Below are 18,538 nucleotides of genomic sequence, written 5' to 3'. Positions count from 1 at the left end.
CTCACTTAAATGTTAAATTCAGGATAGTCTAAGGTAAGGGCATCCCTGTTACTCTCTCATACCTGTAAAATATAATGAATATCTGTAAAGATATCTTGGCTTTTTTGGTTATTTTCGTTTGTGTCCATCTGTTTCTTTCTCCTTGAAATATAAGCTTTTCTAGGACAAATTGTTTCTATGTTGTTAATTTCTTATTCCCAGGGCTTGGCACATAGTAGCTGCTCAATAAATATTTTTCTAATGAACATATTCTGGGAGGTAGGTATGACACCCATTTACAGAGGAGGAAGTTGAGGCTCAGCAGTTAAGTAACTTGCCTAAGTGCACATTTACCACCTAGTAATGACTGGGTTTGAAATTGGAGTCATATTTGCCCACGACTGGCCACACCTGGCCTCAGTTGAGATTGACTCCCATGCCCTCCTGATGGTCTGCAAGCTCTATAAGAAGGGTCAGCTGGAAGCGTAAAAGAAATAGCCCAGCTGGGTCTGGGATGGTAGGGGGAGAGGAGGAGCTAGCAGCTTTAAGAGGAGTATCCATTTGCATCCACAGATTTTTTTTCTAGTGTCTAATAGACAGTCTAATGTTATGAGTTGGCATCTGGTGGTAGAATGTCTTTAGATTTTTACCCTCCTTGGCATTGTAGCTTAACGCAGTGTTTGCCAAATTTCAGTAATGTGGTCGGTTGCTTCCTCCCCAGTTTTGTCTCACTGTCAACATCTGTACTACTATTTGCTTAATATTTTCATTTGAACCCACTTTTACATAAACACTATCTTTAAGAAGTAAACTTCAGTTATTGTAAATGTAATGGAGCCATAAGATACCTTCTGTTGATGTTAAACCAAAGTGTTACTGCCTGCAGAAGAGCCCAAAGTCCGTTATTTGTTCAAAAGCAGGAATAGAGACATTTCCACAAACAGCTTTCTCCTTGATTAAACTGAGACATTGGATTGGAGTGGGAAAGGGAGGTACTTTCATAATGTAATGTTAACGTCAGGTCCCAGTCACCTCCGCTTTGGGAAATACTGCACTTTGCTGACCCACTGAATGTCAGATCTCAGAGTCAGCCCACCTGTGTTGTAATTCTGATCCTGGTGTCACCACTTACCCAGAGTGTGGTGTTAGACCTGTGCTGTGCGAGGCACTGCCCAGGGAAGACAAACCGTGAACAAACAGTTGAAGGAAAACACTTAGGTTCTGTCCTTGTAAAGCTATATGACTTGAGTATGAAAGCTGTCTGAGAATGCAGAGAGTCTGGGCCTGTGTGAGAGAGAGATGAAATTCTGATCCCGAAGCCAGATGCAGTCCTCCAAAGTAGAATCAGTTGCTGGTTAATCTTGGTGTTTACCAACAGCTCCCCTTCAACAGGCTAAGCGCCTTGACTGCATAGAGAGGCTGGTAACCTGCTAGGCTTAATGATTTGTTACAGTTTTATTAGCATATTATAAAGGTTTTTTTGCCTTTAATTGGTAAATAATCTCAGGCACATTTTGGATTGTGAGCAGATCCAAAATTTAAACCATGTATAGAGCAGACAAAAACTTTTTTTCTCTAGGAAATATCTTTTTCAAAGCTTTACTTTTTACCCACTTGTCCTTTTTTGGAGGGAATTCTCTGTCCTCCTCCCCTCTCCCACCCCACATGTGGTTCTAGAAAGTGTAGATAATGATAAAACTGAAAAACTTAGAAATCTCCTAAATAGCTCACACAGTCACTAAAGACGAATAAATATTTTCCTTTCAGAGTTCTCAGGATTTTTGAATTCCATTTTATTTATACGTAATTGATCTGGGAAGAGGGGTGGTGGTGACCTCTAAGAGGTCTGTATACATCTCCTTTTCTCAGGCTGGGAGCTGAACCCTTTTTTCACCTAAAAACTCTGAGACCCTCTCTTTGCTTTAGGATGGGGCAGGAAGCTAGGGAGAACAGCCTGAGGAATCTCAGTCGAAGATTCTATTACTCAGTGCCTAGCTTAAGAGCTGGTTTAGAATTCAATGAAAGCTAGAGCTTACAGCAGAGTAGTTTTTCCAAAGATGGTTCTTTTGTTCTTAAATAATTTTTCAGTTGCAAACTAACCGACACTATGGCTCCTTCATAGTGAATTGTGATAGCAGTCTCCAGAGTCTAGAACACTAAAGGAACTTAAGTTTTAAAAAACCAGTCAAAACAAACAAAAAACTGAGCTGTTGAAGTAGGTGTTAAGTAGTAAGTCTGTCTTAACCTCTTTCATGGGAAAACCTGGTTCTCAGATCCTGTAAACTGTAACAATACAGTTCCAACAAGCTGGATTATCTGGTGTCTTAACCCTTATCGGATTAGAAACAATTTAGGGAGAAAAACCTACTCAGAGTTCAAACAGCCTCTAGAAGTGGGCTGAACACAGGGGGAAAGGACAGAGAACTTTTAGAAAACAAGACCTAGACAGAGTGTAGGGCCCCTGTTACAGGAGCAAGTGTCTCCATCCATCTGTGGTCCCTACAGCTGTGGCTGCAAAACACTGTCCATGCCAGGTGGGCTTAATAGTGACCCTGGGCCATGAAGAACGAGTCAAATTATTGTCTAGATGCACTCTGCTTAAAAGCTTCTTGAAATGTGTAATTTACAGGAGAAACTTTATCTGACTTGGTCATTAATTGAAAAAGGTGAGAAGTTGTGCAAAGTGATAGATACCTTAAAAAAATATACTTTTTAGCTTGAAACATGAAAGTATATTCATTTGCAAGTCTTTCAGTGCAGAATTTAGCCTTTTTTAAGGAGTGGGGGTCATGCTGCAGTCTGTCCTATATCTGCACTCATAACAGGTCCTGCTTACGCTCTAGAGCAAACATGTAGACACTACGTCCACAATCTGAGTACAGACTCTTGAGTCCTGTAATTTTCCTCTGGGTCTTGTACTAAAGTGTATTTTTTTTGTTTTTTGTTTTTTTAATCACACTAAGGAACTGCTCCTTAGTTATTTGGGAAATCTACTTAGATAGCCCTTTACCCTTGAATTGGTGACATTTTGTAGGTAAGAAAAGCAAAAGTTTCATCTGTTTTCCTCTTGAGAGCAAGAAAGTGGAAGTTAAACTGTGTGGTTTAAAAAACAAAGTAACGTTTTGCTTTAGTACAAGTTCTTTCTCTGCAGGTTTTCGTGGTTTGATTTAGGATTAGATAATCATTAAGTCAGTTGGGTCCTCATGGAAGCATCCCTAGATAATGTATATATAGAATTGATCATTTGATACTGTTTTGAGGATTTTGTTAAGCTTTATGGTAAGTAGCTTATCTTGGGGGAGTAAGAAGTAGTCCCTGAAGTCCTTTGGGCTCCCATACCTGGGTGAGGAATAGGTGATAAATTCCAATTTGACCTGAAATTCCTTAAACTGACCTTAACCCCAAACACCTGTTGGAAGCTTCAGGGCTAAGAGTGGACATTTTTGTTTTGGACTTTGGCTCAAGTCCATTTCCTCAGGCATTTAGGAACAAGGTCTAGGTGGAAGGACAAAGGGAGTGAAGCAGAAGGTAAGCAGGATTTTCGCCGTCACTTTATTTGCCAAGTTCTCATGGCAGATTGTGGTGATGTGTCGTGAACACCCACAGAGCAGCTGATGTTAGTGACACGTCTTGGCATCTGGTAAGTGTCAGGTGTGCTGTATGTGTCCTGGAAGCTCAGGACACGGAATTTGAGAGCAAGAGAATGAGTGTGCCGGTGGCCTGGTGGATGGGAAATAACGAAATTTCCACCTTTCATTTCCAGAGGAAGTATAATGTCTCAGGAAGGCAGTTACGGGAGGTGGACGATATCCAGTAGTGATGAAAGCGAGGAGGAAAAGCCAAGACCGGACGAGCCATCTACCTCTTTTCTCCCGCACGCTGAGCAGGGAGCAGCCAGTGAGGCAAAGTACACCTGTTCCGAGGTTCGGAAAGCTGCCCACAGGAGGAAGATCGCACCCGTGAAATTCAGCAACGCAGAGTCCGTTTCAGAAGCTTCACCTCCCAAAAGGCAGAAGGGCGGTTCCCAGGAAGACCTGGGCTGGCATCTCTCCAGCAGTGAGGATGAGCTGCCACCAGAGACGCAGCAGCAGCGGGCTAAGGACACGGGAGTCAAAGAGGAGAAAGGCCTCCCTTCTCCCAGAGATGGTGCTGTCGCGGGAGCTGGGCATCACAGCCCCTCGGCCGGCCACGGGCTTGAAACGTCAGGGGAAGGCCAGGACATCTGGGACATGCTGGATAAAGGGAACCCCTTCCAATTTTACCTCACTAGAGTCTCCGGAATTAAGCCAAAGTATAACTCGGAAGCCCTCCACATAAGGGGTGAGTGAAGCCGGGGGTCCGGGAGCTGCACTTGTGGGGCTCCCCCTCGAAAAACAGGAGGGCAGCCTAGAAGGGATCTCTAAGAACCCTCTGAACTTCTCTCGGGGGGAAAAAAAAAACCCATTTTGAAAGCAGATGCATTCGTTGGACAGCAAACTGTTTGCTTAGGTCAGGAAGCCAGCGGGTGTCTCCCAGAGCCCTGTAGATAACCCTGTTGGAACCCCTTGCACAGTGCTTAGAATTACTTAACTTGTAATTTGAAGGTTAAACTTGGTCGCTGACACTTAATTAACCAAGTAGCCAGCCCTTGACAGCAATAGTTCTCTCTGGTCCCTGGACCGGCAGTGTGGGCGACACCTGGAGCCTGTTGAACATGCAAATTCTCGGGCTCCTCTTCAGATTCCCAGCGCCAGACTCTGGGAGCCCGGCCCTGCATTCTCCTTTCACAAGCCCAATCAGGTTTGAGAACCGTTGCTCGAAAGCCTGGTTTTGCTTCCTGGCGCAGAAGCAAAACAAGAGTGCCCTGATTTTTGGTTGCTGTGGTTAGTCCTCAGGGAGTATCTGTGTGATATTGTGATGTATACAGATATTTGGTCTTCACTCCGTTTATAGTTGGGGTTTGGTTTTGGTTTGTGTCCCAGGTTCCTGAAATAGCTCCAAGGTAATGAAAGGTGAAAGGAGCATCTTTCGTTATTCCTAACAAGCCCCTTTCAGCCACACCGGAGTGGAGTGTATGTTAATGCGATGACTTTCCGAAAGCCCCTAGGAAGGGGGGTGCTGGTTGCCTGGGGAACCAGCCTGGTGATTAAAGCTGGAACTTTCTGCCCTAACTCCCACCTCCGGGGAGGGCAGGGGGACTGGAGGTCGAGTTCACCGCTGAGGGCCACTGATTTAGTCAGTCTTGCCTGTGTAATGAAGCCTCCGAAAAAGACCCCTCACCGGAAGGGTTCACAGAGCCTCCAGGTTGGTGCGGAGGAGGAGGTGCCAGGCCATGACTCACCTGCAGAGGGCACGGCCGCCCCCCGTCCCCCATACCTCGCCCTGTGCATCTCTTCATCTGGCTGTTCCTGAGTTGTATCCTTTTATAATAAGCTGGTAATCTAGCGAGGAAAGTGATTTTCCGAGTTCTGTGAGGCCTTGCAGCAAATTATCAAGCCCGTGGAGGGGATGGTGGCAACCCCCAATTTATAGCCGGTCGGTCAGAAGCACAGGGGGTCCGGGCCTGTGACTGGCATCTGAGGTGGGGGCAGTCCTGAGGGGTCTGATGCCACCTCCGGGTGGATACCCCTCCGGGTGGATGGTGTCAGAATTGAATTCAGTTGTAGGACGCGCAGCTGGTGTCCGTGGAGGATCGGTCTGTGTGGGAACGCCCCCCCCGCCCCCACCGCTGCACTTGGTGTCAAAATCTTTGCCTGCAGAGAGGAAACAAGGGTTTCCTTTGAGAGAATGGCAGGGCCCCTAGAATCCCAGACACAGGACCTGAATCCCAGCCTCACCACCTGCTTGCTGTGTTGGTAATTAACAAAGGACCTAACATTCTTCAAAATTTCAGTTCACTCACCTTTAAACTGGGGATTCAGAAAAAAGGGAGATAACACATGAAGTGCCCGGCCCAGTATATTCACATGGCAGATACACAAAATAAACGTTGTCACCCTTATTTCACATTACCTTTCTTGCCCACATTCAAGAATAGATTGTGTTCACTGTTAATAGTGTTTTAATTATATATCCAATGTATAATTACATCTTATGTGATATATAAATGTTGGTATATTTAATTCCATACTGTAAAGAGTCTGATTCTACAAGATGTTTGTTTTTCCTTTTTGCAAATGTCTAGGTGCTTTGCAGAAATACAAGGTAGATCTCAGTGTTTCATTTTATTTGAGAGAGATTGAAACAGGAAATAGAGAACTATGCAAGGTTTTGCTGTATATAATAAAGTGATAAAGACTGGCTATTAGCACCAAGATATGGAAGAAGGAGAGGTAACGTGATAGGAGCTGTTATAGAGATTATCTCCTTTAATCCTCGAAACAGCCTTATGAGTAGATGTTACAGTTGTCCTGCTCGGATCGGTGACCGATGTGCAGAGAAGTTAAGTAACCTGCCCAAGGTCATAGAGCTGGTAGGCGGTAGAACTGGGATTTGAATCCAGGCATTCCAGCATCAGAATGCATGCTCTTAAGCGTTTGGTGTACCCCTCCAGCAAAGGCCATAATTGTAGGTTGTTTAGAAGATCTCATGGAGGAAAAGGAACCTCAGATGGGCCTTGAAAAATGGATACAATTTAGAAAGGTAGAAAGAGGAGCGGCAGTGGGGGCGAAATGGGGGCGCCACGCTGCAGTTTCTCTCTTGATTGTGCAACTCTCCCTTTAAGGTAGGAGCTTCCTTAGAGGACTTTTTCGTTCTTTTAAAATCTTTGTTCTCTGGCATTTATCTCTATGTCTGGAAGACAGGAGGCACTCAATAAATATGGGTCAAATAAGTGAACGAGCCCAGTCTGAACCCTCAGGGTTGGCTTGGTGGTTAGAGCGGAAGTGCTGGAGCCAGACTGTCTGTGTTCACGTCCTGACCCTGCCTGTCCCCAGCTGTGTTGCCACGCGCGGCCCCCTAAGGAGAGACTCCCCATCTACAACGTGGGAACGACAGACCCCCACGGACAGAAAATGGCTGCGAGGAGCGAGAGTTAACACGTAGAAAGTACCAGGAACAGGGCCTGGCACCCGAAGGGTCCTGTCCAAGTGAGGCTGTTATGATCGGTGGTGGCGATGAGGGTTGTGTGCTTCCTCTCAGGGTGTAGAGACGTGGCTTTCTGTTTTCTCTGAAGTCAAGCCTGAGTGGGTGCAAGGTGGGCCCTCCTTAGAGATGACCTGGGTGCTAGAAATATGAGCTTGGAGCTGCCGGGGGGCCTCTGCCCTCCCTCCACGGGAAGCAAGAGCCCTCAGGCTCCAGAGAGCTGTCTTGCTAGTCCCAGACTGGGGAGGTTTCCTGGCGAGAGACTTCAATGAGTACTTGAAGGAGGTAAAAAATTAAGAGATCTGGAAAGAGGAAGGACACACATCGTTATTATTGTCCTTATTGGCAGTTTGTAAAATTGCCCAGTCATCCAGTACTGAAGTTGTAGCTCTTGATTTTCCACTATGTTTGGTTAAATAATACTGATACATAATAAATATTATTAAATAGCCCAGGGAAATTTTCTCTTGAATTTTATGGAACATTAGAGTCTAGCCTTGTAGTACCTTTTCAGTGCATCATTTTCTAAGCCAAATTCTCGTCAGTGACTATTTAATAGGTCAGTTGTGATTATTATTACTAGGTAGTCTTTATCAAAAATATGAATTAGGTATAAATGTTTTGTCTCCCCAGATATTTTATCTCCTCTATTTGGGACACTTGTTTCTTCAGCTCAGGTGAGTTTACAGTTTCTTCTTTGGACAGAAGGGGCAAATAACTCTGTAGGAAAGTGAGCAGGGGGACCTGTGGGCCAGTCCTGTGCAGGGTCCCTGAGATGGCACTTACCTGGAGGCTGGCACCAAACGCCGCAGCTGTGGGATCCATCAGCCTGGAACGTGGATGCACGATCACTGGGGCTTCTGGCTCGATTGGGCCATAAGGACTGGCCAGGAAGTCACTCTGGAAATTCCAACCTGAGGGACTTCTCTTTGGGACACTAATAATCTCACAGGACTCTGGTGCAACTCCCTGGGAGTGTGGGTAGAGAGGTGAAGGCCATGTCAAGTTTGATTTGATTTAGAGAAGTAAATGAGAAATTTCCTACACCCTCCAAAGAGAAGTGAGTAGAAGTTATGGATGTGGGTACGTCTGCATGTTTGATTGACGTGTTTGGCAGCTCTCCTGCCTGACAGAGATGGTCCCTTTGTGTTGATAAATCACCTTAATGTGCCAGGCTCTCCAGCAAATAGAACAAGGTCTTGTGCCTAAAGGAGGCAAAGCTTTCTGTGTGCTCCATGTTCTGCTTGGCGGCGGGAATCCTGGTCTCCAGGTGGAACGTGGGGTGAATTTGTGTGTGTTCTCCTGGCTAGATTGAGTCAGTATGTCCAGGAGGAGGTCCAGGGATTACCCAGGCCTGGGGAGGACCCCCGTGGGTAAGTCTAGTCCAGAACCTGTAATCAAGATGTAATTGTCATAAGCCTAGTGAATGTCCAGTTGCAGATGCCTGTTTACAAAGCTAGCTCATAAGTTAGGCTGAAAGGAAATGTTCTTTTCCAAAAGTCCTTTTTATAATCATCTAGGGGGAAAGGGATAAATTGATAAGCCCCATTAATCAGAGGACTCTTAGAAATAATGTAAAAAGACTCAATTTACAAATACAAATGCTGCCAAAGCATGCAGAGGTAATTTTCTGTTTTCTCAGGCACTCCTGCACTAATTCAGAACCCTTGAATGGTGTATTCCCTTCAAGATGTATTTTAGATTTGTTTATGAGTATTGTAGCAAATTGTCCATGTTGATACATAATATATGTAGTTCATCATTAGAGTTTCTTTGAATTCAATAACCAAACACTTCTCCTTATAGACTGCTTTTCTGAATTGCCCGTGACTTCTTTTCTTCCCCCCATCCAGTTTAACTACTGCTTTGATGTGGACTGGCTCGTAAAACAGTATCCACCAGAGTTCAGGTGAGTTCCACGGAGTGATGGATGACGTCCTAACTGTAATGCAGCCTTAAAACACACGATTTGTGTTTCTCAGGCAGCTGCCATGCATCTTCTTTGAATATTTCTTTTGGAACTATTGAAATCATAAAAACGTTAAGTTATACTGGGAAAACAGCATTTTTTGATATATTCTAACTAATCACAAGCCTTCCTAATACAGATTTTAGCATGTCCTTCTGTTCTGTCCAGAAGTAGATTAGGACATATTTCAACCCAAATAAAAGAATTTTAGGTCCAATGTTAGTATGAAGGAAAAGGTCACTGCCACCTGCGTTCTCGACCTATAAGCATGCCATGCTTCACTGGGCACATCAATGCTGTTCTGTTTTTGAGACACTCTTGTTTCACAAGTGATTTTTCATGTAGCTTAGGAGTTAATGCAGGGGTCATAGGGCCTTCCCTTACCCAGATTATGGAAGTGATGGGTTTTCGGTCTGTCTGCCTCATATTAGGCAGTGCAAACCAAATAAATATGGCATCCCATGGTGACATGCCACCTGTCCCATTTCTAACACATTGACGTGGCAGAGTCCCATAACAGCAAGTAAGGTGGAGGAATACCCATGCAGGAAAATGGTTGTCAGGGTCCTCAAAGTCCATGGTGCATTTAGCACATCAGATTGTGAGGACTGTCTTGAGTCACAACCCCTCCAGGTCACAGCAGAGCTTCAGGCTCAGGCCACGGGGCTCCATTATAAAGGTAACCAGTTACCGAAGGTTAATCGGTCACTGTCCTGTGCCGGCCCCGTACTCAGTCACCACACAGGCCAGAAGCAAATGTCGGTGGTCAGCGACCCTTAACTGGGCGCCAGTTCAGCTTCATGAATGATGGATTTTAAATACTCCTGATCTCTTTTTCAGGAAGAAACCAGTCCTGCTCGTGCATGGCGACAAACGCGAAGCAAAGGCTCACCTACATGCCCAGGCAAAGCCTTATGAAAACATTGCCCTCTGCCAGGTAAGCTACTCATTGCCCTTCGAGATCATGCTTAGTCTGAGAGTTGGAAGGAAATTGAGATCTTGAGTCTATCCACCCACCTAATGCGGGAATCCTCTCTCCAGCGTCACCCACAGACATCTGTCCAGCCTTGGCTTAAATGCTTCCTGAGGTAGCTCATCCTATTTGTGGGTAGCCCTCATGGTTGAAAGATTTTCCTTTATGTTAACCTGATATCTCTGTAATTAGTCAGGGTTCTCCAGAGAAACAGAACCAATAAGGGTGTGTGTGTGTGTGTCTGTGTCTGTGTCTGTGTCTGTGTCTGTGTGTGTGTGTCTGGAGACCCCAAGAAGCACTGATGTTGCAGTTTGAGGCCAAAGACCGACTGGAGACTCATTCCCTCTTCCTGCAGGGAATCAGTCTTTTTTTTATTTCTTTTCCACTTTTCAACAGACTGACTGAGGCTCACAAACATTCTGGAGGATAATGTCCTTTACTCGAAGTCCACTGATTGAAATGTTAATCTCCTCAGAAAATACCTTCACGGCAGCATCTGAGCAAATATCTGGGTGCTGTGGCCTAGCCAGGTTGACACACACAGTCTTCTTCCTCTGCCTTCTACGTTGGTCCTAATTTTCCCTTTCTGGAGCCACGTAGACTGAGTCTCCTCCTTGCACGTGTCAGTGATTCTCGTATCTGAAGTCATCTGTATTGTCCCCCTAGTTTTCTCGTTCAGGTTCAAGCGTTCACTTTCTTCAGTTGTACCTGGTATATCAAGGGTTCCCTATCTTTCCCCAACCTGCCACCCCTCTGGTTGTATCTATTTTGTCCACGTTCCTGTGGAAACAGAGGTTTCAGCATTATTGAGCAGGTTTTTTGGATTCAATTCAGTGGCAGTTTCTTTCTCTGAAGGCAGCTTAAAACTGGTAGTCTTTATTGTGACAACTTATCCAACTCACATTAGCTGCCATTGACATTTCACCCATAGCCCTTAGTTCTTTTGCACAAGAACCACTCAATACTGGAGAGACCCATAGATCAGAAGCAGACCTGTTAGAAAACTACCTCGCGAGTTGTATGCTGCATGTGGTCCTAGTCCGATGAGGGGCGTTAAGTGGTCTCATAACAGGCTTGGTTTGCTGGGACCAAAGCAGAGAAGAGGCGAAGAAAAGGCTGTTTCTTTATATATTCCCATGATTTTGTCCTGATACTTTCCAGTCAGTTCATGGAAATACAGTGTGACCAGTGAGTCTTGGAGTTTCCTTAGGACTCATTGTTCTAAACTCCACATCTGAAAGGATCTTTTTATGTGTGGCATTTTGTGTAAGAAGCAGGCAAACTGGGCGGGGAGGGGAGGCAAGGGGGTAGCATGGAATTCAGAAAATGTTTACATTTATGATTTCCTTCCTGTGGTGGTTCTGAAGTGGCTGGTGTAATATTCACCTTTTCCTATTTGAGCAAGTTGGTCAGTCCATTCATGAGCAGCTTGATGAATGATTCTTTCATGGCCCTTTTCTCTCCTGGCCAATAGCTTAGTGAAATTGGCTCAGGATTTCTACTCTTGGAGTACAGAGACAAGAGTGAACTACATAGAACCTAATTATTTTTCTTTTCCGTTTTCCTTCTAACGTCCTTTTTCCTCCATCCATACAAGGTAAAAGAATTCCAACTCAAGTTTTATCACTTCTTCTAGCTATAGAATATTATCTATGTGTGTATGTGTATTTTTTTAAAGATTAAAACAGTGAGAAATCTCAACCTGATCAATTTTAAACCCGTCTCACAACATTTTTCCTGTGATGTAACTCACTGTACTTTATGTAGTTGGAGTTTTAAATTATTCCATCTCTTTACCCATCCTGTTTGCAGCTCACCTTCTACACAAGATATGCCTTTGCTTAGCAGTTGCCTAAAATCCCCTTGTTTTGCATTTGTTTCCAAAGACAGAAGAGGTTAAACTGCAATAGGATAGCACTTATCAGACTAATAGTGGGCAGAAAATAAAATAACACGGGAATCCTGAAAACCAGCGATAAAATCAATGGAAATACAAAGTGTTTTTCAAATGTACTGAAAAGTTTAGGAAAGTTGGTGGCAGGCCTAGTGGCATGCTTCAGGCCAGCCACTAAAGGGTGTAACGAGCCCTGTCTTCCAGACCTCGTGTGAAGGGCCTCCGTAAGCTCCCAGCTCTAGTCTGCGGGACATGGTGATTGCCCCATCCTGACTTACTGAAATACCTTTATATCTTGTCTTTTTTTTTTTTTTAAAGGAATTCCTTTATTTTTATTTATTTATTTATTTATGGCTGTGTTGGGTCTTCGTTTCTGTGCGAGGGCTTTCTCTAGTTGTGGCGAGCGGGGGCCACTCTTCATCGCGGTGCGAGGGCCTCTCACTATCACGGCCTCTCTTGTTGCGGAGCACAGGCCCAGACGCGCAGGCTCAGTAGTTGTGGCTCATGGGCCTAGTTGCTGCGCGGCATATGGGATCTTCCCAGACCAGCGCTCGAACCCGTGTCCCCTGCACTGGCAGGCAGACTCTCAACCACTGTGCCACCAGGGAAGCCCTATATCTTGTCTTTAAAATGAATTTTTGAATTTTTTTTAGCAACATAGTGTCATTTGACTAAGCTGGGTCACGTTAAGTCAAAGAATAAGTGGATGCTGACACTTTTCCCATTTTGCACACCTGGTGGTCCAGGTTCAGACTTCCTGGGTTCTGTCCCAGCTCTCTACCCGCTAGCTGTGTCATTCTGGACCCATCACTTAACCACTTAAAGCCTCACTTCTTCATCTTTAAAATGAATTACTAATACTGTATCTCATAGGGTTATTGGGCAAAGAATTTGGTGCATTTGCCAAAAAGAAGCACCCATTAAATATTATCTGTTGCAATTATTATCATCCTTGCTTTTGTGCTTAGACTTGCCCAAAAGCACACAACAAATTGCAAAACTAAACTCAGAAGCCAAGTTTTTTGACCACTGCTTTTTCTGAGCTAAATATTAATTTACAGAGTGACAGTCTTCATTCTAATTTTGTAATTTAAAGACGTGAAATACTGGGATTAACATATACACACTACTATATATAAAATAGATAACCAACAAGGAACTACTCTGTGTCACAGGGAGCTATACTCAGTATTTTGTAGTAACCTATAAGGGAAAAGAATCTGAAAAAGAATAGAGATATATATGTATCAATATAACCAAATCACTTTGCTGTACACCTGAAACTAACACAACATTGCGTTAATTTTTTTAAAAAAAAAGACATGAAAAAAAAAAAAAAAAAGACATGAAATGCACTTTCCTGCTCACTCTTCTGTGGCCAGACCACACAAACGCATGCCAGTCTGTGAGCAACCCGAACACTGAGTTTACAAGGGCAGTGAACTTGGCCACCTGTCCGTGAGCATCCCCAAGACAGGGGCTATGTCATCCTCACCTGTGTATTCCAGTTGCCCATTGCTGCCCCCAGCAGACAGGCCCACCTGTAGAGAGTGGGCAGGGGGGGCGCTTTGATTTTAATAGCACTTGCTTCCATTTGTAGAGTGCTTACCCCGTGCAGCTCCTTTTCCTAAGCGTTCTATGTGTACTTTTCTCATTTATTCCTAACAACTCCCTGAATCTCCTAACAGTACCCTCATTTCAAAGAGTAGAAAGATGAGGCATAGAGATTCAAGTATTTTCCGAAGTCATACATAGTTGTGAAGATAGGATTTGTGTCCATACACAGAATTCCTAGCTGGTAAGCTATTCTTGGCATCTCTATTTATTTTAACTTTTTCATCTTGAGGCCTAACCAGGGTCTTGCTATACTGGATGTGAGATAAAATGTTTTACTTCCCCACCTACCCCACCCCCCATTTGTTTGTAAAGGTATCATTTTAAAACATGAAAAATGGATTTAATATATTTATTTTCAGCATCTTCTATGTTATAAATGTGAGAAAACTTTTAACATCATAATGTCTCAATACTGCCACCACTTTCAATGTTTCTTTTAAATATGCTTTGAAAACTTTTTGTGTGTATTTCTGTATAAGCCAAATATCTAATTTTAAAACGTTGCATAGAGTCATTTGTTTTTACTAGTTTTCTGGCATCTAAAGAAATTAGGCTTCTCACTTCTAATTACTGTAATTAAAAATGCAATATGTATTGAATCATTCTGGGTAACAAAAAAGTTGTTCTTTAAAAAATGAACCTCGGGCTTCCCTGGTGGCGCAGTGGTTGAGAATCTGCCTGCCAATGCAGGCGACACGGGTTCGGGCCCTGGTCTGGGAGGATCCCACATGCCGCGGAGCAGCTGGGCCCGTGAGCCACAACTACTGAGCCTGTGCGTCTGGAGCCTGTGCTCCGCAGCAAGGGAGGCCATGACGGTGAGAGGCCCTCGCACCGCGATGAAGAGTGGCCCCCACTCGCCGCAACTGGAGAAAGCCCTTGCACAGAAACGAAGACCCGACACAGCCAAAAATAAATAAATAATTAAAAAAAAAAAAAGAATCACTAAAAAAAATGAACCTCACTGGATGCTATTCTAAAAGCTGTTTTGAATCTACAAACAATAAATGCTGGAGAGGGTGTAGAGAAAAGGGAACCCTCATACACTGTTGGTGGGAATGTAAATTGATACAGCCACTATGGAGAACAGTATGGAGGGTCCTTAAAAAACTAAAAATAGAACTACCATATGACCCAGCAATCCCACTGCTGGGCATATACCCTGAGAAAACCATAATTCAAAAAGTCGTGTACCACGGTGTTCATTGCAGCTCTATTTACGATAGCCAGGACATGGAAGCAACCTAAGTCCATCGACAGATGAATGGATAAAGAAGATGTGGCACATATATACAATGGAAGATTACTCAGCCATAAAAAGAAACGAAACTTGAGTTATTTGTAGTGAGGTGGACGGACCTAGAGTCTGTCATACAGAGTGAAGTAAGTCAGAGAAAAACAAATACCGTATGCTAACACATATATATGGAATCTAAAAAAAAAAAAAAGGTCATGAAGAACCTAGGGGCAAGACGGGAATAAAGACGCAGACCTACTAGAGAATGGACTTGAGGACACGGGGAGGGGGAAGGGTAAGCTGGGACAAAGTGAGAGGGTGGCATGGACATACATACACTACCAAATGTAAAATAGATAGCTAGTGGGAAGCAGTCACATAGCACAGGGAGATCAGCTCGGTGCTTGTGACCAGCTAGAAGGATGGGATAGGGAGGGTGGGAGGGAGGGAGACGCAAGAGGGAAGAGATATGGGGATATATGTATATGTATAACTGATTCACTTTGTTATAAAGCAGAAACTAACACACCATTGTAAAGCAATTATACTCCAATAAAAATGTTTTAAAAAAATTAAAAAATAAAAGCTGTTTTGGCGATCAAGGGCTTGTCCACTAGAGGGCAGTAAAAACTTTAAAAACAAAAAAAAGTTGACCTGAATCTTTTCTAATTTAATTTTCAATAGATAGGGATATTATTGAGTTTTTAAAAAACAAGTAACTTGACCTCTTTTTTATCCTAGGCAAAGTTGGATATTGCATTTGGAACACACCACGCGTAAGCAATTTTTATGAAATGGGGGAGGGAGGATATGAGTTTAATAGATCAAAGGATGCTCTTCAGAAATCGCCCTTAGAGGGACTCATGTGATGATTTTGCTGGGGGAAAAGCTATCAATTAGGAAGCAGAGGAAAAGGAGTTGTTTCTGAACAGCCTTAAGACCAAGTACCAGGATTCTGGCTCTGGACATTAAAGTCTGAATCTGTGATGCAGTTTCTGCTTTCTCTTGAGGGCGTTCATTATAGCCGACTGAGGGGGATAGATTGTGGTCCGCGGTTACGCATGGCTGTACGTGCGGTAGTCACATGCCTATGGATTCCACTACTTTAAAGAAGGTCTTGTGAATTTTATAAGATTCTGAGTTGCATCAAATAGAATATTGTTGGGTCAACTCTGTGCTGTGATTGAAAGAAAAACTGTTTCACAAGAAGTTGTCATCTTGAGAGGCTGGTACGTGTCCCTGCTTCAAGACATCTCAGAAAATTCTCTGAGGATAATTTCTGAGACATTGCCAACGACAGACAGGAGAAACTTTTCTCTTACTTCCTACTTGATACGTATCAGCTTGACTCCCGTTCTATTTGAGTCTTACTGTTTTATGGAGCCCTTTTACGTAATTGTTGTCTAGCTGAGAAAAGAATAAGAGAAGCACAGCTCGAGGGGATGTAAAGTGTTTTGAGACATCGTGGTGTTTGTCCTTCCAGCTTTTAGTTTTCGGGTGAGAGAGGCAAGACAAACACATGAGCTAGGAAAGAAGGAAAGCCTTCCAGCTCCTGGTGACAGGTGTGAACGCGTCCCCCGCCCTCCCCCGACAGAGTGGAGCTGCCACAGTAACTCTGAAGGAGTCTCCGGGGTCACACTTGCGTCAGCTGGTGGTGACTACTTGCGGAGCATCTGGAAGTGACCAGATGCAGCCCCATCCTCCAGGAGCTCGTGGTCCTCTTAGAGACGGTGAACGAGCTCCATCCCTGCTTCCAGGATGCTGTGAGTCCCGGGGCTTATCTCATAGTGCTTTAGCATGCTGAAGCTCTTTGGTGGCCCCCAGAGCGGGAAGCAAACGCACCTCCCACGGCCCTGAGACTCCACAGCGGGAGGGAAGCGTCAGATGTGGCCGTGCAGCCAGGAGCAGACTGCAGGATGGGCCTCTCTCCTCTTCGGGCTGTAGCAGGGCCTCCTGTCCATGTGACCCACTCCTGCCCCAGTAGCATGAAGTAGCTGCGGCCCTGTCCAGCCCAAGGGAAGCCGTGCACAGTGAGAGGAGGATCCAACACGTGTGACCCAGATAAGCGCTGCTTCTGGTTCACGTGGGGAGCTGGATAGTCCCCATGACCTGTCCTAGCCACGGATTCTGCAGTTGTAAAACGGGAACGATAGCGCCTTCTCTGGATTGGGTGGGATTCAGTGTGCTAGCATTCTGTGCGGCTTCTAAAGCAATGCCTGGTACATAAATGCTCCACAGACATTAGCTTGCCTTCCCCCTGTGCAGGAACAGCTTCAAATAGGGGAAATGTCCCCTCTGCCACCCCCATAGCTTAATAGATAATATGCAGGTCAGTATTCTTCAGGGAAGACCTCATTTCTTTATATGTTTTATCCATTTTTAACTCTGACCTTATTGGGACATGCCATTTTGGCTATGAAAAGATTAATATGACTCCCCTTAGATTAGTACTCAACGCTATTTGATAGGATTCACTGACATTAGTGCATGATTTTCCTGTTAATTGATGCCTTAACTAATGGAAATATTTGTAAAAGTTAAATCATGAATTCATAACTGGCTTATTCTTAATTACAGTCAACTACTAATTTGGCAACTGTGTATGTAAATTTGCGCAGATTTCAGGGAGCACATCTCATACATGGAAAGAAGATTGATTCAACAGCTGTCATTTCTCCAGCTTTGCATTAATTTACCATTTGCCAGCTTGGGTTAAATTCTCATTCTGGCAAGAGCTAAATCTCATTCTGTGTTTGTATAGTCTTTTCTGTATTTTTTAATGCTAATAACCCCATTCTATCGAGATAGTATTTGGGATGTTGTTTATTTGAGAGAACCAGTGGTTCATTTTTTTCCCACATGTAAACTGACTTCCATCAGTAAATGTTAAGTAGCATTTTGGCCTCCATAGAAATAAGGCAGAGTTACTGCCTTGAATGAATCTCTAGTTGGGGGAGAGAGAATTTAGGTTCCTGAAATAATTAGAAAACCATCGGGAGGCCAAGAATCATCTGAAAGTAGATGGCAAAGTAAAGCAAGGCATGGAAGCAGTAGAGGGAATGTACACCTGGAGTGTTTTACATTTAACAAAACACGTACTGCATTTCATTCTCACATCAGCCCTATGAAGTGAACATGGAGTTGATCCTTCATGCTACAAGTGAGAAACCAAGGCTCAGGGGACATGGAACGACTCAGAGATATTAAATGACTTACATAGGGTCCTATGACTTCTAACTGATGAACACTGGTACTTAGGTCTTCCAGCTTCAGATGGAAAGCTCTTATCTGTCCTGTTCCCTCCCTCTCACTGGAATTAAACTAAGAGAAATAATCTGATGACTGGGGAGGCCTCATGGGAAAGAAGGGAATCTCTAGGGCTGATTTGAGTAAAGGGAGAAGAAAAGGGAAGACTTACCTCAAGCCCAGGTACACGCTGGTGACAAGTCTGGCGTCTGTAGAGTATGAAGAAGGATCAGTCTCTTGAAAATGAAGCATCTTTCAAACTTAAACTGCAACCCACAGTAGGAAATGCGTTTGTCATTTCAGTCTGCTGCACGTGTCTGTACTGATAAGTGCTGAAACAAGAGTGTCACGAACCAGCACTTAAATATATGCAGTATACTCTTGAGTTTCTAGTTTATTCTGTTGCAGTTTTTTTTTTAATGCTAGGCAGCCACAGCGTAGCAAGAGGTTGTGACCATACTCTGAAAACACTGGACAGGAAGATTCCTGTTGTCCCTGATAGTAATGGGTGATGCTGAACAGATAATAAGGAGCCAGGCTACAGTGGGGAGGGGTTTAAAGTGC

The 18,538-nt window shown here is 44.0% G+C and overlaps 1 protein-coding gene and 1 long non-coding RNA gene across 7 annotated transcripts in view; one reads left to right on the top strand and one right to left on the bottom strand.

Annotated features, from left to right (window-relative positions):
- LOC102998465 (tyrosyl-DNA phosphodiesterase 1-like) overlaps positions 1-18,538 on the top strand; it is an 82,492-nt gene that overhangs the window by 1,088 nt on the left and 62,866 nt on the right. For all 6 annotated transcript variants that reach the window (XR_009007365.1, XR_009007366.1, XR_009007367.1 and 3 more), the window contains exons 2-6: positions 3,743-4,299; positions 7,675-7,718; positions 8,895-8,950; positions 9,851-9,947; positions 15,470-15,504. Coding sequence is in view for 3 of the 6 variants with exons in the window: in XM_057542034.1 (XP_057398017.1) it covers positions 3,743-4,299; positions 7,675-7,718; positions 8,895-8,950; positions 9,851-9,947; positions 15,470-15,504 (789 nt within the window). In the remaining 3 variants the exon portion in view is untranslated. The remainder of the gene's footprint in view (positions 1-3,742; positions 4,300-7,674; positions 7,719-8,894; positions 8,951-9,850; positions 9,948-15,469; positions 15,505-18,538) is intronic.
- Positions 8,893-18,220, bottom strand: LOC130707482 (uncharacterized). The gene is made up of 2 exons (XR_009007368.1): positions 18,147-18,220; positions 8,893-9,062 (listed from the first exon to the last, which is right to left on the bottom strand). It is a non-coding gene; the product is annotated as an uncharacterized LOC130707482 (long non-coding RNA).

Source organism: Balaenoptera acutorostrata, chromosome 3, assembly GCF_949987535.1.
Source record: "Balaenoptera acutorostrata chromosome 3, mBalAcu1.1, whole genome shotgun sequence".
NCBI classification, from domain to species: Eukaryota; Metazoa; Chordata; class Mammalia; order Artiodactyla; family Balaenopteridae; genus Balaenoptera; species Balaenoptera acutorostrata.
The sequence above is the reverse complement of the archived record's forward strand: the minus strand, read 5'-3'. Positions and strand labels throughout refer to the sequence as shown.